Raw genomic sequence first — 26,093 nt, forward strand, 5'->3', positions numbered from 1 at the left:
TATTTTGTATTATTTTCTCTATTCTTATTAGTGGCATTAGTAAAACATTTTTAATTGTTCCAACTCTCTTCTCTCTGTCCTCCTTTCCCTCTCGATTGCCTGTCCTGAGTGGGAAGGGGGGAGAGGGAGGGACAAAAGGGGGGAGGGGAGGTTAACAATACATCTGCCATGGTTTTATTGTCACCCTGCAATCAAAACCCTTGATAGGGTTTTACGCATCATCTTCAGTTTAAAGTGTTGTTTCTTCCATCTCACACACACATATGGAAACGCTACAGAACTTTTCAGCTCGTGTCTCCTAACAAAGAAACAGGAGCGGTGCCTGCCCTGGTAGGGACAGAGTAAAGGTCAAGCAGAGAGGAGAACCTTTTATTTCCTTTCCTGCTGGAGATTAGGTTGGTTAATCAACACGAATCTACATTCGTTTATATCAATCAGATCTCGCAGGTTAGCAATTAAACTTTGTTAGATCACGGATGTTTATAGAGGCATATAAAACTGAAAGCTGAGCGGTTATCAAATTATAGGTACAGGGACAGGTCAGCTTCTATGAAAACAGAACTATTCCTATCCCTTAATTCCTTAATTTCTATTCTCTGTTTTACTTTTCACTAATGAAAGTTTCTTCTGTCTACTTGGTTGTCTCCCAGTTGAATGCCTTTTTAGGACAATTTGCCTGTTTTATAAACATATATGCAGTATATAAATAGATATAGTTTATATTTTAAAACACTAAGCAAACTAAAAGTTTACATGCAGTTAATGCTACTTTATGCAGGTTTTCAAATCCCCAAACTTGAGACAGAATATAAGTCTTACCAATGTATTTGATGAATTGTAATCCTCTGTTGATTTATCTGAAAGAGGCAGATAGCAATGTTGTTATAAACAAGTTGTAAATGCAGCAGCAACGGGGGAAAGAGAAAGGGACAAGCTCCCTTTGGAAAGGGTAGGAAAAAAGGCCGCTCCCAAACCTGGCCATGACCTCCAGCTCCCAAAAACAAGGTGACACGTAGTAGATACAGGAATAGGGGGTGAAAAAATTCTGCAGAGAAAAGCAGGGGCCCCAGATTGCTGCTGCAGGAGGGTGGAATTTCCCAGAGCAACACCTGAATGAATATCGTCCTTCATCCATATACACAAAATATTTCCAGTGGGCTAAAATCCAGCAGAGGTGCTGCAGTTTGCCCAAGACCTGCAATATGTTCAGTACCAGCCACCTAAACTTCCCAGAACAGCAACAGAGGATGCCACAAGTCAGCTGGTGGGCTTCTTGTCTGGCTACCCAGACACACATGGGGAAGATTTGTGCTTTTACCCTGCCTGGAGCCTTCATAATTAAGACCAATTCAGGTGACGTGGCTCTGTCCTCTTAAAGAGAACCAAAGCAGGGAGTCATATTTTGAAAGGGAAGGAATTGGAGCTGAAAGGGAAAAGGAGCAGTAGTTGCAGGAGTCCTCCAGGAGGCAGGTAATCCATACAAAGAAAGCACAAAACCTTTGCAGCTTTGGTGTTTAGAGGAATCCAGCCAGCAGTTGCCAAGCACTGAGCAGCGTATTGCTCAGTCACAGCGCAAAGGAACAGAGGGACTGTCCTGGGTTTGTTAAAAACAAGCTTCTCTTTTAGTGAATTTGCCTGTCAGCTAAAGCTTCATATTAGCTGCATTTTCCTGGAGAACCAGATACATGTTTTGGGAAACATAGCAATGGAATGCAAAGTTATTGATAAGCATGGATGGACATCTTACGAGAGGGGCAACGAGAAAACAGGTGACCAAGAAAATGACCAACGGTGTATAACATCCCATTCTCATGAATACTTCATATAAAAGTGGGAGATCACGAGGATCTCATTCCCTTTTCCTTATGGCCGACATTAGGAGAGGACCTTGCTGGTCGTCCCTGCAAACTGAGGCCTAGTGAGAGACTGAATCCAGCTCCGGTTGGCTGCAGAGTCCAGTCCAGGACTTCAGGTGCCAGCTCTGCAGTTGCAGGGACTTTCAAGATTGGTTTTGTATATTTTGTATTATTTTCTCTATTCTTATTAGTAGCATTAGTAAAACATTTTTAATTGTTCCAACTCTCTTCTCTCTGTCCTCCTTTCCCTCCCGATCGCCTGTGCTGAGCGGGAAGGGGGAGAGGGAGGGGTTGAAGGGGGAAGGGAGGGGAGAGGAGTTAAACAATACATCTGCCAGGGTTTTATTGTCACCCTGCAATCAAAACCTCGACAGGGACCCCCACCTGAAGTATGCATGAAACAACATCCATACCAACCACGGAAACTAAAATTGGTGCAAAATTTAGCTGCCAGGGATTTTCATCACTGTGAACCCAACATCAACACTCTGGGATCTGTCTGCCAGATGCTTGCTCTAAGCTTCAGAAAACCTATGTGTTTTGGGGATTTAGCTGGTTGACTTGACCCCTTTTTTTGCAGCAGCGGTGCTTGAGCAGCCACAGAATCTCACTCACATTTTCCTTGAATGGGCAGATCTACTTGTTGATCAAACAAAAGAAACCCCACATGCAGTGACTAATGGCAAATATGGACAACGCAGGCGTACGTGAAGATCACTGTGTACCTGTGAAACTCATGTACTTCTGGCTGTTTGAGATCTTTTTCGAGTTGTAAAACTCCAACACGTCCAGCACTGCCTGGGGATTCTTCTTCTGCTCTGATTTGGTGATGTTGGAAGTCTGCAGCAAACGTGCCCATTGCTCCGGCATTCCCTGGGGGGAGATGGACCTCGTTAGCTCATCCTCAGCCTAATCTCATCCTCAGCCTAATGTGTTTCACAGCAAACCCATTGTCATAGTTCTACTGTGAGAGAAACAGGGAGAAAAGAGGAGAGGAGAGGAAAGGAGAAGAGGCAGTGGATTGATACCTTCGCAGTCATGGTCTGTGGTACAAGTCACATGTTCCTTACAGGGTTGTGCAAGTGCTACTCCACTCATGAGGCTCTGGGTGAGTCCCACATGCTTTGAAAACCAAAACTCAAATGACAGAAAGGAACAGACACAAATCCTGCAGTTCATGCACAGGTATACACATATTTCATAGAATCATAGAACCATTTGGTTGAAAAAGACCCTCAAGATCATCGAGTCCAACCATCAACCTAACACTGCCAAGGCCACTTCTAACCCATGTCCCTAAAAACCTCATCTCTGTATCTTGTAAACCCCTCCAGGGATGGTGACTCCACCACTGCCCTGGGCAGCCTGTTCCAATGCCCCACAACCCCTTCTGGGAAGAAATTTTTCCTAATATCCAATCTAAACTTCCCCTGGCACAACTTGAGGCCGTTTCCTCTCATCCTATCTCTTGTTACTTCAGAGAAGAAATCAAGATACTCCTATATTTACATTTATGCAAGAAAGACTACAGAAATAGCATATACTGATTAGCATCTTGCACAACAAACATGGAACATTCATTTGGGTCTTCTTGTAGCATTAGATTCCATAGAGAAGAGTGGTTTGGTGCCTCCTGTAAGCAGAGCTGGGAAAGCAGAGATGTTAACCTCACATATGAAGCTCAGAATTTCATTTCAGGCTGAAAATAAATGCATCTGGAGTACAAGAAGAGTATTCAAGAAGAGACTGGACAATGCCCTCAGACACATGGTGTGAACTGTTGGGTTGTCATATGGGAGGACAGGAGTTGGACTCAATGATCCCTGGGGGTCCCTTCCAGTTCAGGACATCCTGTGATTCCATGATTCTACAACCTGACTTGAACCCTTCCCCACCAGCAAGAGAAGCAGTTTGTATAGGTGAAGTGGCAAGTGACTGGGATCTTTTATCAATAAAGCTGTTCTCCCTGTTCAAAAGGATGGTTGGATACACCACTGGTATATCTGGGTTCACTTGGGTGAGATTTGCTGACAAGCAAAACACAACCGTACACATAATTCAGGTTAGGAGAGCAAAGTCCACGAAAAACAGAAGCATATTAAAGACAAGTAAAAACAGCTTGCTCACAAACAACTTCTGCTGCTGTTAAATACTATCTCATAATTAAATTAAGAAGAATAATATGATGAAATACAACTCTGTCTTCATAGTATTTTGCATGTCAATTAAAAAAAACCCATAAAAGCATCTGACATTTAGCCTTAGGACAGCACATGCACATTCTGTCAGAAATAGTTAAGCACAGCTGTGTGTGTCCTAAAGGCAGAACTCTAAGCCCCACTTGGTGGACACAGACTATGCTGTAGACCTAACCCAGCTCAAGAAGAGGAGGGGAGGGGAACAGAGGAGAGATGTACCATGTTTTGTTGTCCACATCAGCCAAAAAAACAGGAAAGGAAAAGTTTGCTGGCAACCCAGGCTCCTGGGATGTGCCACGTTTGACAAACAGTCTCTCAGTAGGAATTAGTGGGTAAACTCTGTGGATGTGTTTCAAAGGAGATCAAACTAGATGATGGTAATAGCCTTTCCAGCATTACTATATAAAAGATTAATGGGTCCCGGCTCCTCCCTGCAACACGCCAAACCACACGTTTATCTTTTCCTCCAGATTCACTTACTGTGAATTCTCCTGTGACTGCATCAAACCCCACATGAATGGTGTGTTCAAAGTCTGAAGGGAGGGAGATCTCCGGCCGCTCCTTCTCTTTTTTTTTATTGGCTGGAAGAGACAATAATAATAATAAAATCCATAAAACCATCAAGAATTAAAATCTCCCCAGTAGCTTCCAACTGACTTACCCAACCACACTCCCCTTTTGCTAGTTACAGGATTTCAATCCGGGGCAAACAAACAGCAAGTTATAAAACTTTGTTACCTCACTTAAGAGCAGCCACAGCAAGTGGACAACAAAAGTCAAAGTCCTGTAGCACAGGAGGAGCGTAAGACAATGCAACTGATATTTCGGGTATGTCAAGTACCAAGTGGTAGAGCGGGACTCAAGAATACAAGAGCTATTTACCTGAAAAACTCACTCAAACTTATACAGGTCAGAGTGAAAAGCACTGCAGTGGCAGTATATTGGAGCCATGCAGTTTTGAACATATTATTTTATTTGTTGTCTTAAGCAACTTTTAAAAAACAGTATTATGTGGTGTTAAATATACACTCCCCTCTCACATTTAGACAGGGACAAAATTAACTACAAATAGTGCTTATAATCCTCAAAACAGCTCTTAAAGAAAACCAAATATAGCATGTGTGCTTCTGCTACAAAAGCCTCTATGAGCAAAACCATTTATATTTTCCTGCTCACAAAATCAGCTAAATGTGGTTTTAATAACAAGCTTTAAAGAGACAGAGCAAGAAGGCAGGACCTGGCAGGTGAGGAGCAGAAGTTGTGAAGAAACAGGAAAGGGAATAAATCAAAGCACATGCACCCTGCAAATTTTCAAGTCAGGTCTTCAAACAAGATTATCGTTCTGCCTTGGATTGAGTTCATCCATATTTATGACATTTTAAGGACTCCACCTTTCTTTTAATATTCACTGTATTCAAGAAATTGAGAAGAGTTTAAGGACAAACCATGTTCTATTCGGATTTGCTGCTGCTTGCGCTTATAAAATAAGCAGAGCCGGGAGAAGGTGACTAAACCACTTCCATCTCCCAGCTGCCACCTTTGGTATCTAAAGGCAAATAAAATTTGTTTCGTGGCTGACATTCCCCAGTGCATTTTTGGCAACGCGAATGCCAAATCTCAGGTATTTCAGAAATGTGTGAGGCCGACGGTCAATATCGCAATTATTTAAGACGCTGCTGGTGGTCAGTTGTGTAAGGATGGTGAGTTTGTCCCAAAGGCCCAAATCCTGTTTCTTTCAGTGCCAGTTCTGGCACTGTTCTTCACATCATTACAGTTACGCTTGTAATTTCTGGAGCAAGAAAAGGATCAGATGCTCTATTTGGGACACAAAGGTGGAACAGATTGTTTTCGGTCCCTCTTTCAAACAAAGAGGGGAAGCTGAATCACGGAAGAGCGATCAAGGGAAAGGAGGACAGAGCTGCAGTGCTGGAGGAGCGAGAAGGAGACAGAGCAGCTGCCATATAGCAGATGGTGAGCATCTGCAGCACGGGGCCTGCCAAAAATAAAGGAACAAGCAGCTGCATCCAGCAGGTAGACAGAAAAAGCTGCATGCGTTAGCGGTGGATGGAGAGCAAGAAGAAAAGAGATGCAGAAAGAGCCAGAAGCACTGTATTCTGTAGTCCTGGCTGAAGGATTAATCCCTTTCTCCATGCCAAAGAGTGAGGTGTCAGCTCTGCTCGTCGCTCAGGTGAGGAGGAAAAAGGCGCCTGTAGTAGCACCACCATGGGTGGGGATGCACACCCACACGTGCTCCAGGACAACTGCCAAAATACACTTGAGTTCATCCTTAAAAAAGCTAAAGTTGCTATCCAAAAGTCAATACACTTAGTTTTGGGTTGGGTTTTTTTTAGTTATTGGGTTTTTATTTCTACATTCAGACAGTCACACATCCAAATCCCAACAAAATTCTATACAACCAACCGTTCTGGTAACTATTCAACCACAAACTGGGATGACTGCTGACTGCTAACTTATCCAGATGTCATTGTGAACGAGACTCAGCTACACAGAGCAGTAAAACCCGTTCTGGAAGGATTGATTAAATAATGGAACGGCCTCTGTCACATCAACACTCCAGCTCTCTGTCCATGTTCAACACATAGGGATTTTCATTATGGCTATGCTGCAATATAGAAAGAGGAGGAGATTTTTCTGCATTAATGACTTAGGATGTTTTCATACCCTTGAAGCAGTTAATGTTCTCCCAGTTATCTCAGTTTCCTGCAACCGCTTCCTACAGCATCTCAACCCTTTGCATTTTCCCTGCCTCTCAACAGCTCTTCGGGACAGCTACCACAAACTCACCCTAAAATCACTTGGGTTTAGCGATGACGTTACAGCCAGTGAAATCATAATTGCTCTCTACGCTTCTTAAAATCTGCCTGCCTGCCACATTCGGGGTTTTATAGCACCCAGACTGACTTCACCATCATGTGAACACACATGAAGCTGGCACATAAATTCTGAGATGTTCCTCCAGCAGTCTCAGAGGACAATGGACTTCAGAAGCTTTCGATCCAAAATCTGGCAGACCTAAAAGCCTAAACATATTGTACTATTAATTACATAATTGCTTTTTGTAGCAGATATTTGTGTCATAGTAAGAGGTATAAGACAAGAGGAATTAGAGGTGAGCACTCCCAATCTTGCTGAACACTTAATCCCCCTCTACAGAGATTGTTATCCTTGCAATGAATCAAAAAGCTTTGAAGAATATTAAATTAAAGAGTAATCATATATCTCGTTAAGAAGGCCTTTTTACCACCAAGTGCTTTATTCCCACAAATACCTTACTGACGTCTCATTCAAAACCTCACACGTCTTACAAGAGCCAAATTCATCCCCTCAACTGAGCCCAGAGCTCATCGGCGTCCCAGGAAGCTTCAGATGTTGACAACTCTTGTTGAAAGTCACACAGGCTCTGCATCTATTTTGATAGGACCCACCGGTATTGAGTCACCACATTTTCCAAATACCGGTTTTGGGGATCAGGCTATGACAGGACTACAAATTACATCCTAAATTTTGCAGGCAGAGCATGGCGCTTCCAGAACAGCCTGGCAAGGGGACACAGTTCATGTGCAAACATGTATGAGGACAATGGAAAAGACACTTTCCAAAGCACCTTCAGCTAGAACTGCCCTTCCCAACCCAGCGACCTGTAAAAGACGCCCTTGAGATGTTCCCCTTTGTTGGCCTCCCCTCTGATCTGGACCCACAAGCTCTCAACAGGTCTGTCACCTGCTCCACAGCAGGATTCCATGTGTTTGAGCTGCATCATTTCACCCCTTACCTCATCCATCCTTTGTAAAGTGCCTGTTCCCTGCACAGAGTAAAAAGCTACTGCTTTTCTGAAGGGAGTGACAGCATCAACTTCAGCAGCTTTCATGATAACGGAAAAAAAGCCAACATCTATATTTGCCAGCAAAATTAACTGCCGAGCATTTCGGATCTTCACAGGCTCTTTGCAGCCCCAGCAGAGGTTAAACACAAATTGGTGGTTTCCCTGGGTAAAGCCCCAAAGGTCATGGGCCAAGGCCAATTGTCTGAGGTTCAATGAGGCCAAGTGCCAGGTTCTGCACTTGGGTCACACCAACCCCAGGCAGCGCTACAGGCTCGGGGAAGAGCGGCTGGAAAGTGCCCAGTGGAAAAGGAGCTGGGGGTGTTGGTGACAATGACTGAACATGAGCCAGCGTGTGCCCAGGTGGCCAAGAGGCCACCAAGCATCCTGGCTGGTACCACCACTGGTATGGTCAGCAGGACTAGAGAAGCGATTGTGCCACTGTGCTGGGCACTGGGGAGGCCAAACCTTGAATCCTGGGAGCAGTTTTGGGCTCTTCACCACAAGAAAGGCCTTGAGGTGCTGGAGCGAGTTGAGAGAAGGGAACGGAGCTGGGGAAGGGGCTGGAGCACAAGTGTGATGGGAGCGGCTGAGGGACCTGGGGGGTTCAGCTGGAGAACAGGAGCTGAGGGGAGACCTGATCTCTGAACTGCCTGAAAGGAGCTTGGAGCCGGGGGTGTCGGGCTCTGCTCCCAAGGAACAAGCAACAGGTGAGAAGAAACGGCCTTAAGTTGTGCCAGGGGAGGTTGAGGTTGGATCTTGGGAACAATTTCTTCTTGGAAAGGGGTGTCGGGCATTGGAACAGGCTGCCCAGGGCAGTGCTGGAGTCACCATCCTGGAGGTTTAGAAGACGCCGAGATGAGGTTCTTGAGCACATGGTTTACAGGTGACCTTGGTGGTGTTAACGGTTGGACACAATCTTAGAGCCAAACTAACAAAAAACACCCAAATTATTTCAGGCACAAACCACAGAGAGGTGTCTGAACACCTGGGAATTTCACCAATGTTTAAGCAGTAGGCGGCACTGGGAATTCAGTTGTCATCATGAGGTTAGAAAAAGTTTCCATAAAATGAAAAATCAACTAATCTGAAGTGAACGTGATGGTGTTAATGGTATTTTTTGCTCAACAGGAATTAGAGGATAGAAGGAACCATTTTCGTCGGGGCAGGTGTATTGCAACAGAAGGCTCTGCTGGGCTTGGCTAAACAAAAATCGCTCATGTCTTGAAGCATCTGCCACGTTGGCCAATCTTCAGTAAACACAAGTATCTTCTAATCAGTGGCTGTCTGCTTGCTGATTTTACCCAAATCGTTCACTTTTGCAGCTCTCCTTCAAAGTCCATTTCAAACTAGCATTTCGGGTTGTATTTCTTTTACTCGCTTCTAAATTCCAGGTGGTTTCTTTGTTCTCTGCAACTGCTGAGCTTGGAGGTTTAAAAACCTCACTCCCTTCAATGAGCCGACACAAAAATCGTGCAGCTCTTTAGGATTAATACTCACAATGGCAAGTTCTAACTGAGATTCAGCAGACTTGTAATATGGAGTTCATGGGTTTCTAGACTGCAGAATCAAAAATCCAGGTTTGTTAAACAATCTTTTTAAGTTGCTTAAGTTGCTGAAGGTATCATATAATAATAATAATAATAATAATAATAATAATAATAATAATAATAATAATAATAATAATAATAATAATAATAATAATAATAATAATAAATGCTGCAATATTTTGTAGAAAACGAACCTACATCTTGGTTATTTAAATAAGTGGAAATACCACTGCAATTAGCCTTCTTGCTAAGAAAAATTAAGGAGGCTGCCTCCCTCCTGGAGCTTGGGAAGTTGAAGATACTTAGGCCTGGCTTTAGTTATGCAGTGTCCAGACACCATTGCAATCTAGACTCTATAAAAGCTGATGTATTAGAAAGTCCAAAAAATAGGTCGGATATAAAAAGAAACCAGCACATGGTAGGGGATGGAGATTTTGTTTCTTACATCACTTCAAAAGATTCATGAGAGAGTTTTTAAAATATCCTGATCTTAAAAATCAGAATTTCATGTACAGTTCGCAGTTCCTATCTCCAGCTCCATCTGTTACAGTCTCTCTAACAAGTGAAAATTCCTTCAGTTCACAAGAAACGTGGAAGAATTTGTATTAACGGATTATTCTTAACAGCAAGTAGACAATACCTTACCCAAACACTAGAACATACTGACCACACAGTAACATCGGACAGGCCTGGCAGGAGATGGCTTGTTAGTCATGCTTACCTCAAATTATTTGCTGTTTAAAACAACATAATAAGCAAAAGACCTCCCCTTGCTACTCACCAAAGGAACTGCCAATGCCAGTTTTATATGGCAAGCTTGTAACTGGTACAAAAATGTGTGTTTTTCAAGACCATTAAGGCCAAGTCAGGCTGGGAAGTGGCAGAGCTAATTCCAGTATTCAGGGACAATGTTCTTGTAATTTAAGAGGGAGATAAAAAAGGAAAAAGCACAAAATAGAATAAACAGGATGGACTAAATGTGGCGGGATTAATCATTAGAAGAAAGAGATCTACAGCCAGCACTTTATGTACCCCCAAAATTACCACAACAGTTGTGCAGAAAACACACACACGATATCTTCTAAACCCTAAACCATCACCGTGCATCAGGTGCTTAACTAAGGTCATTCAGAGCAACATTCAAATGGGAATTTTATAAGAAATAAAATACTGTACTTTTATCTCCTGGTAAAATAGATCGGAAATATCGGTCCTTCTTTTTCTTTTCTTCTGGGTTGGGAGGCAAAGGTTTTGAGCCGTGGTTTAACGTCGCAGCATCTTTGCTTCCCGAGCCAATCATAGTGCTGGTATTTCTCATCGGAGGAGCAGGCGGTTTGTCTTCTGTTTCAACTCCATTGTTCGACATCTTCAGCTGGAGAGGCCGTTACTAGGAATGGGAAAAATTAAAAACACCTATTTATTTGTTTATTATGAATTAGAATCACACAGAGTCAAATAAACCACACGCAGGTATTTGCAGACTGGCCTGTAATGTTGTATCAACACAGATCAAGTGTGAGAGTGACAAATCCTACTCAAGCTCCGCATTTTTTTCTGTTAATAAGACTATGATTAAGCATGGAACGGGCTGCCCAGGGCAGTGCTGGAGTCACCATCCCTGGAGGGGTTTAAAAGATGCATGATGAGGTTCTTAGGGACAAGGTTTAGTGCCAGATTTAGGTTAGGGTTGGACTTGATGATCCTGAGGGACTCTTCCAACCAAAACCATTCTACAATTTGTGTTATTGATCAACAAGAACAGCCTATTTCAGGATACAGCCTTAAGCAAACGATGGAGCAGAATCATTTCAGTTGGAAGAGACCCTCAAGATCATTGAGTCCAACCATAACCTAACTCCAGCACTAAACCATGTCCCTAAGAACCTCACCTAAATGCCTTTTAAACCCCTCCAGGGGATGGTGACTCCACCACTGCCCTGGGCAGCCTGTTCCAATGCTTCACAACCCTCTCCACGAAGAATTTTTTCCTAACATCCAATATGAACCTTCGCTGGCACAACTTGAAGTGTAGGGCAGGGGGGAAATCAGTAAACACCAGGTGCAATTCAAACCGCCGGCAAGTTGCCCGCATTTTGTTCTGTTGGTAGTGTCAAACAAAAGTAGATCCTCCAACACATACATAAACCCTTAAGCAAATAATCCCTGCTGTGCGGATTTAAAGAAGGAAGCTTTGGAACAGGGTAATAGATTATTCTGCAACAACTAGCTTGTTCCACCCAAATGAGATCAGCGTTAGTCCAGACACAGCCTGGCTGCAGTGAGATCCTTCTGGAACCTGGAATTTGCCTGCGTTACGTTCACAAAAGAAAGTTGGGAGTTAACTGCTGAACAAAGACCAAAGCAGGAACAGTTTCTGTTTGGGTGGAAAAAGCAGTTCAACCGCTTTATGAATTTCACAAGCGGTAAGGGAAGAAGTTTCACTCAGCGAGAATTATTGGGTTGCAGAAAGGCAAAAGCAGTTTGCACTCCACAAGTGAGAAGTCTGGTTCCAAAGCCAAGATCAGTTCTGGACTCCAGGGAGCTGCTTTTCCATAGGCTGGACTCAGAGGAACCACAATGGGTCACACTCTGAACAGATCCCACAACCACATGACGGTCCTACAACCACACACCACCACCCTGCCAGCCTTCAAAGACTTCTTTGGCTGCATTAAAAGACGTGCGGCCAGCAGGTGGAGGGAGGGGATTCTGCCCCTCTGCCCCGCTCTGGTGAGACCCCCCTGCAGTGCTGGTCCAGCTCTGGGTCCTCAGCACAGGACACACATGGACCTGCTGGAGAGGGGCCAGAGGAGCCCCAGGAATGATGCGAGGCTGGAACAGCTCTGCTGGGAGCACAGGCTGAGAGAGCTGGGGTGTTCAGCTGGAGAAGCTCCAAGGAGACCTTAGTGCAGCCTTTCTGTACTTCAAAGGGGCCGATAAGAAAGATGAGGGCAGACTTTTGAGCAGGGCCCATTACAATAGGACAAGGGGTGATGGTTTTAAACTAAAGGAGGGAGATTCAGGTGAGACACAAGGAAGAAATTTTTTACAATTAAGATGGTGAGAGCCTGTCCCAGGTTGGCCAGAGAGGTGGTGGATGAACCATCCCTGCAGACATCCCAGGCCAGGCTGGACGGGGCTCTGAGCAACCTGAGCTGGTGAAGATGTCCCTGCTCATGGCAGGGGTGGCACTGGATGAGCCGTGAAGGTCCCTCTCAACCCAAACTATTCTATGATTCTTTGGCCACGCTACTGATGCTTAGCACCAGCTGGGAAGATTTGCAGCCCCGGGAATGCTGCTCTCACAGCTGCAGAGAGTTAAGAAAGGCAAATGCTGCCCACAGTTTTCTGAAGGCACCCAGCTGCAGCACGTTAGACTTTGCTGAAAGCAGAAGTTCCCCTAGCCTGCCAAGTCATAGCTGGTCTGCAGCTCCACCTTCTCCCCCACTTATTTGGTTCCTGGTTTCTTCACACTTGCTTTTAAACCAGAGAGCTGACAGTATTGCACAGCCTGTAAGGCTTTGGATGAGTCTTTGTACACAGGGAGCTTTGTAAGTGGTTTGACCCCAGCCCCGTTTCCTCCCAAGACAACTGCGCAATGGCATTTTAAATGACAGATTAGCATTTGAGGTGTCGATTTTAACGGTGGGATAGTTTTGGGGTTTGGGAGGGGTGGGGGGAAACGAGCTGTACATTTGTCTGGGTGTGTTCTGGCGCTGGCCCCGTGCGTCTCCCATCGCTCGTGCTTCAGCCTCATGCCATTCTCCAGTATAACACAGAGCAGAACGAAGCGACAGCTGGAGCGCCAGCCAGCAAGTGGTGCAAGCGACTATTCCCCCTTTCTAAGCAGTAGAAAAAAGTCTGAACTAAAACCCAACTGGTAATTTGGCAGCCGCTGCCGCGCACCTATCCTGCACAACATGAAGATATTGAGGCCTCACTGTTGGGCTTTGCACATCGTAGCATCGGTGGTTGGTATTGAACCGGCACAACTAAAGTGTTTGAAACGGCTTAAGCAGAAGTGCCACATTTTGCATTGCGTTTGTGTTTATTTAACCGTGAGAAAGCACATTGCTGGGAAGATGTCAGGAATACGCTGCAAAAAGGGAAGGAGAAGGAAAATGAGCATCGGCAGCTCTGTGCCTGCAGGAGCGGGCACCACATCTGCTGCTGTAACACCCCGGTTTACCCCACCGGGGTTTGAATAAAGATGAATTCAAAGATCATCCCACCAACCAGGCCTCTTGGAGCTGCAGGAGGAGGAGATTGTCTCATTGCTGGGTCCCTCTTCCACCAAGGGAGGTGAGTAGGTGAGAATCGGTGCTTGGTACCTGCTGTCACAGGCACGGGATGAAGCGGGGAACAGGGTAAAGTTTACTGTATTGGGGAATGGATGCAACATCAGACAGAAGCTGAGTACAAGAGAACAGAGCGGCACGTGGCTCCAGGATGGAGAAAAAGAAGTGAGAAGAGGAAAACCCCGCCAGATTATATGTAGAGGTTGGTTGAGTGCTGGGGGAATTAAAAAGAACATAAGCAAAAAAAAGACTATGAAAACATAAGAAAAAGCTCTGGATGTCAAGCATCCTCACTCTGTTTCACCAGTGCAAAACCCCAGGGCCATCTGCTCACAGTTTCTTCAAATAAAGAGGGTATTTCAAAATCCCTCGATCGGAAAGGATCGAGCACAAGTGAATTACTGTTTTACCACAGAGCTAGAAGCACTGGCAGTACAAGCTCTTGTTTATCTTACATTATTCCCTGAATGAGCAAGTAACTGCTGAGAAGTTAAAAGTTGAACAAACAATACTGTTTTACGCTTATTTGATAACTGCAACTTCATGTGGGCAAAGCCAACAGTTCACCCTTTCTTCTCCATCACTTGAGTCCCCAGACCTTCCTCCTCCTCAAGGTCTTCTGTTTGGAGTTACAAGAGCTATTTAATCTGTTTGGAGATGGGGGACGAGAGAAATTTTTCAACACACAAAACTGAGAGACTGGTTCTACGGAAGTTATACCCTCTAATAGCAACACTATCCTAGAGGGTGCCGAAAACCCCTTTTCCATTCCATCGCAGAATCACAGAATGTCAGGGATTGGAAGGGACCTGGAAAGCTCATCCAGTGCAATCCCCCCATGGAGCAGGAACACCCAGCTGAGGTTCCACAGGAAGGTGTCCAGGCGGGTTTGAATGTCTGCAGAGAAGGAGACTCCACAACCTCCCTGGGCAGCCTGGGCCAGGCTCTGCCACCCTCACCATGAAGAAGTTTCTTCTCAAATTTAAGTGGAACCTCTTGTGTGCCAGTTTGAACCCATTACCCCTTGTCCTATCACTGGTTGTCAATGAGAAGAGCCTGGCTCCATCCTCCTGACACTCACCCTTTACATATTGATAACCATTAATGAGGTCACCCCTCAGTCTCCTCTTCTCCAGCTCCACAGCCCCAGCTCCCTCAGCCTTTCCTCACACGGGAGATGCTCCACTCCCTTCAGCATCTTTGTTGCCCTGCGCTGGACTCTCTGCAGCAGTTCCCTGTCCTTCTGGAACTGAGGGGCCACAACTGGACACAATATTCCAGGTGTGGTCTCCCCAGGGCAGAGCAGAGGGGAAGGAGAATCTCTCTCGACCTGCATATTTAAAGGGAAAACCAAAAACCTGCTTATATGAGTCCTCCCACTGTGACACAGAGACACAGTCCGTCCTCAAACTCAACATCATCATTCTTTAAACTCGTGTTGACTTCAAAGTATGCGGATGAAACCCTGTCCTGACCGAATTCCACCCACCTCTCCAGGGCTCTACGGCACAGCTGAGCCCCAAGAGCACAAAGCAACAGCAAGTTGCTGTCTCCCTCACTGTAGCCTTGTTGACTGTGCAAATTCTCTTCTTCCTAAAATCATCTCCTGCCGATTCACATGTAAGAAGGCTTTAAACAAACCCCCCTTGTGCAGGCCCTGCTCAGGTTCAGCAATCGCTTCACCAGCCAGCGTAACATCAGCGCTAGGACACTGGAGTGAGTCACTCAGCTCGGCGCAATCCATCCCGACAGGAATGCAAAGCGTCACCGGACCCGGTTACTCCCTTCTTCGCACCAGCACCACTCTGCTCTGCAGAGAAATTCATCTTACGTTTCCACGGGATGATTAAGTGAACAGTGAAAGCAAGGAAACAGCACGTGTAACTTTTCAACTGCAGTCAGATGAGGGGATACGTTTTAGCTGCAGACACAATTATTCTCAACTACTATATTTATATTAAAATGCCAACACTCAAACCAAAGCCCACAGACACCACTAGGTGGGCACAGCCATGATGTAGGACTATTATTTCTATTATTTTGGGAGTACTGAAAGTTCGGGTTGTTTCAGCACACAGTACTTATGAAAATACAAGTTTTATTACACACCGCAACCTATGACTGCCATAAGACAAGTTAAAGAGCCCTTCAAATGCTCCCTGTCCTTCCCCAGCAACTTTTGAAGCTCATTAGCTAAATTAGATTAGCCCAGCCTCAGCAGAGTCGAACAGCAGACCCGAAAAGCTCTCCTTTCATACCTAGAAAACACTTGTGCAGGCAGGAAGGAGAGATAGGCGACCACACACGAGGGGATGAGAGACTCGGGAAACCACCCGGCACCTCGAGACAGAGCAAACTGAGACGTTGAACAGAACACTGAGCCCGCAGGTGCCAACAGCAGCATCCCAGAGTACACAGACGTGCAAAGATCCGTGCGGGTCTGCTCACCTGTGTTAGGTATTAAAAGATAAGGCTCAAAATAACAAAGGTTATACCTGTAGCTTCTCTGTAATACAGGCACAAGCTCACGAGTAGTTCATCAAGCAGAGCAGGACCTCAACATATGTGGAACCTTCTGGCACTACTGTGTGTACCACACACACACACACACAAAAATAATAAAAAAAAGAACAAACATCTTCTATTTATGTCATTTTTCCTTCTGGTAAACTGCATCGTTTCAAACCTGATGCTCCACATTGAACTAAAAGGTTCTAATGAGTTGGTTGTGTTTTCTTTGCCTTCCGTTGCAAGACAGGCAGATGACTGATTGCTAGAACAGAAAGCAATTAAAAACTCGGAGGAGCTGAAACCTACGCTACAATAGATGCCATGAAGATAACTACGTCCAACGCATACTAATTGCTGGAGCCAACATGAAAACTCATAAAAGAGCCATCTATAATTCATGCAGTCTGGCAAGACAGCAGCTGTAAGTTACTCGCTACAACTTACAGATGAATAAACTATATTAAACAAGAGATGGGGGAGGGAGATGCTCAGTGGCTGTTCCTCCCTCTCTGCCTCCTACCAAAAGGAAATCTCACGTTTTTCCAGGATGCTATTTTTCTGTTGTTGCCAGGGTGAAGAAAGGGTGCCTTGCCCACAAAAGAGTCTTTGCCTTCAACTGAGTTGATCCTGATTAGAAAAAGCATTTTACCGCTGCGCCAGTATCCCAGCAGCCTTCCGCCCCATGGCTGGAGTGAAAGTCTCCTTCCCACCAGCACAAGGCAAGTTGGGGAATGACCTATTAGAGAGTAGTGTAGGGGAAAGGGACCTGGGGGTCCTGGGGACAGCAGGATGAGCATGAGCCAGCACTGGGCCCTTGTGGCCAGGAAGGCCAATGGTACCTGGGGTGGGTTAGAAGGGGGTGGTCAGTAGGTCAGAGAGGTTCTCCTGCCCCTCTGCTCTGCCCTGGGGAGACCACACCTGGAATATTGTGTCCAGTTGTGGCCCCTCAGTTCCAGAAGGACAGGGAACTGCTGGAGAGAGTCCAGCGCAGGGCAACAAAGATGCTGAAGGGAGTGGAGCATCTCCCGTGTGAGGAAAGGCTGAGGGAGCTGGGGCTCTGGAGCTTGAAGAAGAGGAGACTGAGGGGTGACCTCATTGATGTTTATAGATATATAAAGGGTGACTGTCAGGAGGATGGAGCCAGGCTCTTCTCGGTGACAACCAATGATAGGACAAGGGGTAATGGGTACAAACTGGAACACAAGAGGTTCCACTTAAATACGAGAAGAAACTGCTTCTCAGTGAGGGTGTCAGAGCCTGGCCCAGGCTGCCCAGGGAGGTTGTGGAGTCTCCTTCTCTGCAGACATTCAAACCCGCCTGGACACCTTCCTGTGAAACCTCAGCTGGGTGTTCCTGCTCCATGGGGGGATTGCACTGGATGAGCTTTCCAGGTCCCTTTCAATCCCTGACATTCTGGGATTCTGTGATATCTCTTCCTGGGCAGATATACGTGCTGAGCCATCATGCTGCACAGATACGCTCCTAAAGAAGAACAGACTAATTATAACCGCTCGATTCCTAGCAACCGAGCAGAGTTCTCTGTTTGCTCAAGTTCAGGAAACTTCTTTCTATTTTAAATAATCAAGGCCCAGCTTTTGCCAGGCTCCACAGTGCAGGTCCAAACGTGACCGTGGTGACACTAACCCAGACACGCAGAGGGTTTCAGTAGCTCTTGGGCAGGTCAAGCCCTTTCCACCACATTAGGCTTGAATCTAAAACTGCAGAGGCAACGCTGGCCTAATTTGCCACGCTTCAACTTCGCTTTGGTTGTTTTCATGAATACTCAGCGGTGTCAAACAATTATTTTGCAGTCAATGTCAGTTATGCCCAAGTACCTGGAGTACAGGATGAATTCACTTTAGCACTTGGGTCACTCATAGTTTTGGAGCTGCAGAGAGCAGCTCCAGCTGTTCGCATCCCCCAGCAGCTGCCTGCCGCTTTTGACCGAGCGCTTACCCCATTCTAACAGCGCCTTTAAACGGCCCAAGAGAAATAAACGGCATCCATATTAAAGAAAAAATCCACACTGAGACAGAAGGAACCAAGAGTATCATTTTTAAAACTTCTCAGCCCACAAATCATCCTCCTTATTTCCTCATTTCCACAAGTGCCGTCTCCCCTCCCCCAGCTACGTGCCTGGACAAGCAAGTTCTCCGTTGCAGATGTCAGTATGGGCTGCGTTTTCCAGCGCCGTACGGAGCAGCCTTGGCTCTGGTTCCACTTTTGCTCGCAGGAAGGCAAAGCTTCAACCTCACGAGTCGAAATAGTGGCTGGAGTCAGAGCTTGCTAAGCAGGGTGGGAAAAATAAAGGTCTCTTGTGTTAAAGCAAACCCAAAGCCCATATAAGCAGGTTTCCTGGAGGAAATCTGTGTTCCGGAGGAAATTACTAGATGCAGTATAAAGAAAATATGTTAACACACATTTAAACACCCCCTCGCTACTCTCCACCTAAGTCACTTGGCTCTAAGTCCGAACTGCACATTAGCAGCCACAGCAACTGAAAGCAGCCAAATCATTAATCATCTTTCCATTCAAAAGTTTCCAATCCAGAAGACGAACACAGAGCCTGTGCTCAGAATTAAGCCCCGCTACCCCAAATAATTCTTTGTACAATCTATTCGTGTTTTAAATACACATAGTTTATCTGCAAAAAGATAGCATCTACGCATGCGTCTTGCTAAACGCAAAGATTTGACATTTGCCATTTAGCAATGGGGGTGGGAGGAAGATGTCAGAAAACTAGAACATCATAAGGCCAAGTCAACAACATCCCACGCGCACAGAGGACACCATAATGCAGCGGTTGGCAAAAATCCACAGTATGTAAATAGCAGAAAGCTTGCATTAACCTGCAAAAAGTGAGTTTTTCTGAGGGGAAAAAGATGTCAAGAAAGAGACCTGCAAAGAGGAAAGGGACCTGGGGGTCCTGGTGGACAGCAGGATGACCATGGGCCAGCACTGGGCCCTTGTGGCCAGGAAGGCCAATGGTACCTGGGGTGGGTTAGAAGGGGGTGGTCAGTAGGTCAGAGAGGTTCTCCTGCCCCTCTACTCTGCCCTGGGGAGACCACACCTGGAATATTGTGTCCAGTTGTGGCCCCTCAGTTCCAGAAGGACAGGGAACTGCTGGAGAGAGTCCAGCGCAGGGCAACAAAGATGCTGAAGGGAGTGGAGCATCTCCTGTGTGAGGAAAGGCTGAGGGAGCTGGGGCTCTGGAGCTTGGAGAAGAGGAGACTGAGGGGTGACCTCATTCATGTTTACAGATATAGAAAGGGTGAGTGTCAGGAGGATGGAGCCAGGCTCTTCTCGGTGACAACCAATGATAGGACAAGGGGTAATGGGTACAAACTGGAACACAGGAGGTTCCACTTAAATATGAGAAGAAACTCCTTCTCAGTGAGGGTGTCAGAGCCTGGCCCAGGCTGCCCAGGGAGGTTGTGGAGTCTCCTTCTGTGCAGACATTCAAACCCGCCTGGACACCTTCCTGTGGAACCTCAGCTGGGTGTTCCTGCTCCATGGGGGGATTGGACTGGATGAGCTTTCCAGGTCCCTTCCAATCCCTCACATTCTGGGATTCTGTGAGGAAACTGATGTTCTTAAGAGTAAAACGCTGAGAAACTAAAGAGAAAGAAGACAACGCACAAGAGCATCGTTAGCAGACGAAGATATCTAAGATCCTCAATTAGACTGAGGGGGAAATGCCACAACAGTTCAGTGCTAATTGGAAACGCAAAAATTTATCACCAGAGTAGCGCTCGCTCCTGTGTACAGCTCCATTGTGCTCAGCACAGCTAATGACAGTAGGAAGCCCTGTAGTATTTATGTAATGACTGGCAAAGCTGTCGCATTCCCTTAATTGTGAGCCAGGATTTTCACACTGGCAGTAGTTTTCAATTAAAGGAAATCGCAAAGATTGCTTCAGTTGCATGTTGCTTCGTTAAAAGTTTTGGTTCTTCTGCAAAGCCGGGGAAAGAGGAAAAACGAATAATTTTCCCAAGACAGAATGAACTCTGCATCAAACATGAGCTTTTTGTGGACAAACTGAGTTAAAAGACAGGGAAAGCATGGTCAGATACCCAGAAATGAAAGAGATAATTAGCCGTAAAGACAAATAATCTGAGAATTGCATATAAATCTGCTTCGAGTTTGCAACGACTACTCCTGCCACTATGATACATTTAATGCTCTAAAAGCAGTTCACTTAAAAGGCAAATGAAATAGCCTAAGGTAGCTTAGGGTTTCCACCAAACTGAGCTTTCACAGTAGAGCATCAGCTCTGTGTTTATAATAATATACCACTGAAAAATGCCCTATTGGACCTAGTTTACAATCCCAGTACATAAAGAAGGAAGCAGAGCGAATGTACCATGTCTTGCGTTCCTAGACTTCCTTACTTACACAAATGGACTGCAGAGCACTCACTAGTGCATTAAGAATAATCATCGTTTAAGTTAATGAGCAGCAGTTGGTGTTCAGGAGGTACCATCAGGCCTTTTATCACATCATTTACTCGGAACCCAATCGTTCTTACTGTATGTCAGGAGAGAATAGAAAGCTCTATAGGACTGGTACAAAGGATCTGCTGTTTCTGCAATATATTAGACACAATTCTGCATTAGCGCTCGGTTAAATAAAGCCCATGAGCCAAGTGAACTATTTTTATTCCACTGAATAAAAGCAAATATAAGAACATCACTTATTACAGTAGCAGGCCCATTTTAAGGCACTAGGTAATTAGGAGTAGGAGTTAATAACAGGACCAGAAATAATAGGCAAGGTTTTCCGCAACATCTTTGCGCAAGTCTTTCTGGGACATGGATCTTCTTATCCTGTGTTCTTGCTACAGTTACCTAAGCAGCTTTAAGTAGGACACGTGGCTCTTCACTGCTACCTGTTTAAACCTCATTCTCTCACATGAACCAGAAGCATCGGCTGCAGTCACAAAACCCGACCCAGCGGAGATCGATCGAGCTCCCTGTCGGCATCGGCACAAGAAACTCGCTTCTTTCATTCCAATTCCCACTGGGTGAGCATCTCCATCATAAAATTAGTAACAATACGAACTGCGAATCAGCAGAATTTGGATTTCACTGACGGATGGCCTGCCGGTACACATGTTTTATTCATCTCAAGACTGCTTTGTCAGGTTGGTTGCATCTCCCCTCTGTACTTAAAATGTTAAAAATCATTTTATGGTCGCTACTGAGCAGCCAAGAAGCTCTATAGACAGTCTTGTACCTTTTCCAAGTGCAGCCAAAGCTCACCAGATTTCCAAAATGAAGACAATAACCAAAGACTGATGTTCCAGGAAGCCATACGAGTCCAGGTCTTTGGTATAACATTCCCTCCCATCACTGTAAGTCACCTTGCTGAAGTCCCACAGCTCCTTCCCATGAAGGTCATCAGCATGTGAATCAGCCTCCCTACGAGAGCACAGCATGCAGCAGATCAAGACACAGAGCTTTCTGATCATCCTTCCTTAATTCTAATAATTAAGATTTAAGGACGTTACCTACCAACACCCTTGGGTAGAGGTTCCTGCTATTTACCCATAACCCTAAAGCATCCCAAATGCTCAGGCACTCAAACCAATTCTCATCTCAGCATCCACCCCACTCTCTCTCCTACTGCAAATCCAAGGCAAGAGAGCGTAAAATCAGATATTTTAAATTCCGTAGGTAGCGCGCTACAATTTCACCTCTCACCTCCACGGTAACAGCTGTTTGCTCTAAAACTCAAGATACAAACAAGGCCGTGAGTTTTGGAAACAGCACACAAGAAATCTCAGCGTTGGTCCCTGAGCATGCCCAGGAAGAACATGTGCGGCTGCACTTCCCAAACCGATTTCGCCCCATCCACTTTATGGCATTTACACACTGCCTCACTCAAGTCCTCCCTCTTTTTACTGAAGCTCATGTTTATACAGCCGCTGTGGCACAACCTGCATGAACTCCCCCTTTCCTGTTCTTACACACCTCACAGAGGGACGTGGGGAAGAGAAATATGCTGGTTGTGGGAAAAGAGATCCTGGAAGTCAATCCAGAGCATAGAATCATGGAATGGAATGGCTTGGGTTGGAAGGGACCTTCAAAGCTTATCCAGTGCCACCCCTGCCATGAGCAGGGACATCTTCACCAGCTCAGGTTGCTCAGAGCCCCGTCCAGCCTGGCCTGGGATGTCTCCAGGGATGGTTCATCCACCACCTCTCTGGCCAACCTGGGCCAGGCTCTCACCACCCTCGGGGGCAACAATTTCTTCCTCTTATCCAGCCCGAATCTCCCCTCTTTTAGGCTTATGTGAACTGTCTCCTTTGCAAGTATAAGGTTGCTTCTTCTACTCTTTCTTTCCAGTCACTTCCTTTGAGCTGAATTTCCCTCCACTCCTGCTTATTCTCATACTCCCGGTATTTGCAGGTGCTGATTCACAGCCTCCCGAAATATGCACATTTGGCTGCTTTTATTTTTATAAAAAGCCACTTCAGGCTGGAAATAACTCTTATTTTTCTGTGAACACTCTTCAATGTATATCTAGTTTTATCTGAGGAACTTCAATATTCTACTTTAAGTAAAGCCTCAAAGTTGCATCAGTTTCTGTTGCTTGATTAACATACTATAAAACAGACACCCAAATTTATGGCCTGCCATTGTCCAAAGTCCCTTTTAGCTTTAAAAGTAGAAGCTGGATTTCAGATTAATATACATTCTTTAAACTTCTAACACAGTTTTTGAATTACATCCCCATAGGTGAAGCCTCCCCTGAGGGTTTCGATCCTTAATAAAATTTAAAACCCATAAAAACTTTATGCTTTTGTTGTGATCAAGCTGAACGAAGATACCTCAAATAGAAGTGGTGAAATCCCAAATCGCAACTTTTTGAAACGGGTTCTCAAAAAGCAGACCTGAGCAAATCAGCTCACGAGTCTGTCATTTTAATGTCTTATCAGCAGATGGTTTCTGTCTTAGATCCGAGATGATGTGATGTCTTCAGCCCCTGCTCTGCTGGCCCCACAACCTTCTCTCCCCCACAGAGCATCTCTATTCTGGCTATTTCCTTGGAGATTCATTAACTGCTCCTTCCTCAAAGCCCGAGATTATTGGCATTTTTCTCAGACTGCATTTCTAAGCGTTTGAAAGACCTGTCAGGACAGAGAAACAAATAAATACAGAAAAATATCATCTCATCATCCTCTCTGTTACGACACCACAGGTAAAGAGAAGACCTAAGTTTTGGCTAATGTCTTTAAAGGCTGTTTTCTACCTCACATGCCTGTATACCATTTACATATCATTTCACACTCTCTCAATGTCAGCGTCCCCAGAGGGAGGCCGTGAATTAGAATATTAATACCTCTAATTTAGGAGGCAATTAGACCAATAACAACAAACCAGAGCTGAATGTATGCTCGAAACAATCTAGTTAGAATTCTATTTTAATGAAAAATCAGTCACATAATCCTATTATCCCAAGGATTGCTTTAGGCGCGGTTCCAATCCAGCACATCTTTTTTTAATCTTTTAGTTCCGCGCCTAGAAAGTGATTAAAAAAACACAGTGTAAACTACTAGAATGGTCCTTTTTGCACAGCACGTTCCTATCCCAATTGGAGAGCTCGGGAAGATAGAGAAATAACTGTTCCAATGCCAGTCATTTGCTAAGATGCTTAAAAAAAAAAAACCAAACCAAAAAAAAACCCAAAAAACAAACCAGAATTGAAAATTAATAAAATAAAAGCAGCATATATCGTAGGCCAAGAAATACAGTTTTCACATAATTTGGTATTACACACTGCCTAGTTACTTCCATAAGTGTGCATGCACCAGATCTTGTTTCTACTAACTGGAATCTGTATTAATTTAAACAAATAAATAAACCACTCCCCCACCCCCAGAGGCATATTGTCCAGGTTTTGTTAAAAAACAAGTTTCTCTTTTAGTGAATTTGCCTGTCAGCTAAAGCTTCATATTAGCTGCATTTTCCTGGAGAACCAGACACGTGTTTTGGGAAACATAGCAATGGAACGCGAAGTTATTGATAAGCATGGATGGACATCTCGCCAGAGGGAAAATGAGAAACAGGTGACCAAGAAAATGACCAACTGTGTATAACATCCCATTCACGTGAATACTTCATATAAAAGTGGGAGATCACAAGGATCTCGTCCCTTTTTCCTTATGGTCGACATTAGGAGAGGACCTTGCTGGTCGTCCCTGCGAACTGAGGCCTAGTGACAGACTGAATCCAGCTCCGGGTGGCTGCAGAGTCCAGTCCAGGACTTCAGGTGCTGGCTCTGCAGTTGCTGAGACTTTCAAGATAGGTTTTGTATATTTTGTATTATTTTCTCTATTCTTATTAGTAGCATTAGTAAAACATTTTTAATTGTTCCAACTCTCTTCTCTCTGTCCTCCTTTCCCTCCCGATCGTCTGTTCTTAGTGGGAAGGGGGGAGAGGGAAGGGCTGAAGGGTGAAGTAGGGGGAGGAGAAGGGGTTAACAATACATCTGCCAGGGTTTTATTGTCACCCCGCAATCGAAACCCTCGACACATATAAATAAGGTTGTTGCCCAAATCCACGCTGACCTCATGCATACAGGTCGTTCAGCCACTACCACTTGCTGTATGGAAATACACTCAGAGATTCAGCGAGAAATGAAAATGAAGATACTTCTTGAGCCCATTTCCTCTCCCAAGACACTTGTGGGACAGAGGGCTGGTCAGCTCGGAAAGTTTAACCTTGATATTTCCCTTTGGGCTTGCACTGAAGAAATAGGAGATTCGAGGTGTTTCACTTCCAGAAACAGAAATCCTCCTCTTTAGACGTTTTATTGTACACAGAAGTCAGCAGTGGGTCCCCAGCCACGTCCTTCACCGTCCTTATTCTGCTGAGCCCTTGACTCTGCCAAACTCAAACTCCAAATGCCTCTGGCTTATTGGGAGGCCGAGAAGATGCCAACAGACAAAACTAACAAAGCTCCTGAATCACATGAGCTATCTTCAGGTTCTTTCTTTTCAGTATTTGAGTGTAGAAGTCCAAGGAAGTGGTGGATAGAAGCAGGTTTCACGCACCCTGATATTTAGCAATAAAAACCCACTTGCCTCTTGCACGACCCTCATACACCACTGGGAAATACGGTGGGACAGTTTCAGTGTCAATAGTGCATGTGATTACGATGAAGCGGAAAGATTTTCCTTATTACAGGCTTTGTACAACCTTAAACTTTGAGAAAGTCTGTCTGAAGAGACAAAAGCTCACTCCTTGCTGCAAGGACAGAGTGTAGACCCAGAGCAGTCTCCATGAATACACAGAAGTGGTACCTGAGTGCTTCTTTCCCCTCCCCGCTCCCAGAAGAACAATAAGAACAATTTTGGATCTTCACACTCAAGAAGAAAATCATTACAAAGAAGGAAGGTCTTAGTTTAACCTGGCAAATCTTCACGGTACATTCAGAAAGCCAGAACAACTTGGCTTCGCATGCGTGCGGGATCAAGGACGTCCAACCAACGCTGAACCGTCCCACAGACCTGCAGGTTCAGGATCACGGTTGGGGCGCAGCGTGGTGGTCACTGGGGCCAAACCCCATCTCACCTACACACACAAACCCGGTGCAGAATACTGCGGTGTGAGGCCATAGGCAAGAGCACCTCTGAAAAGTGACTGATGCAGCCACGCGAGCATGGAGCTGGCAGAAGAGGTAATAGTTAGAATTATAGAATTACAGAATCCTTTTGGTTGGAAAAGACCCTCAAGATCATCAAGTCAAACTGTTCACCTAACACTGTCACTAACCCATGTCTCCAAGAACCTCATCTATGTGTCTTTTAAACCCCTCCAGGGATGGTGACTCCA

At 45.2% G+C, this 26,093-nt stretch overlaps 1 protein-coding gene across 7 annotated transcripts in view; it reads right to left on the reverse strand.

The window, feature by feature from the left end:
• Positions 1 to 26,093, reverse strand: part of PAK1 (p21 (RAC1) activated kinase 1) — an 83,700-nt gene that overhangs the window by 23,992 nt on the left and 33,615 nt on the right. For 5 of the 7 annotated variants that reach the window (XM_065833420.2, XM_065833411.2, XM_071816254.1 and 2 more), the window contains 4 exons: positions 10,622 to 10,832; positions 4,535 to 4,635; positions 2,582 to 2,729; positions 820 to 857 (listed from right to left, as the gene is read on the reverse strand). In XM_065833420.2, the coding sequence (XP_065689492.1) occupies positions 820 to 857; positions 2,582 to 2,729; positions 4,535 to 4,635; positions 10,622 to 10,811 (477 nt within the window). In that variant the 5' untranslated portion in view covers positions 10,812 to 10,832. Of the gene's footprint in view, positions 1 to 819; positions 858 to 2,581; positions 2,730 to 4,534; positions 4,636 to 10,621; positions 10,833 to 18,390; positions 18,502 to 23,086; positions 23,387 to 26,093 lie in introns of those variants that run through there. The other 2 variants (XM_071816179.1, XM_071816313.1) reach the window with 2 other exon arrangements.

Source organism: Patagioenas fasciata, chromosome 1 (assembly GCF_037038585.1).
Source record: "Patagioenas fasciata isolate bPatFas1 chromosome 1, bPatFas1.hap1, whole genome shotgun sequence".
Taxonomy (NCBI): Eukaryota; Metazoa; Chordata; class Aves; order Columbiformes; family Columbidae; genus Patagioenas; species Patagioenas fasciata.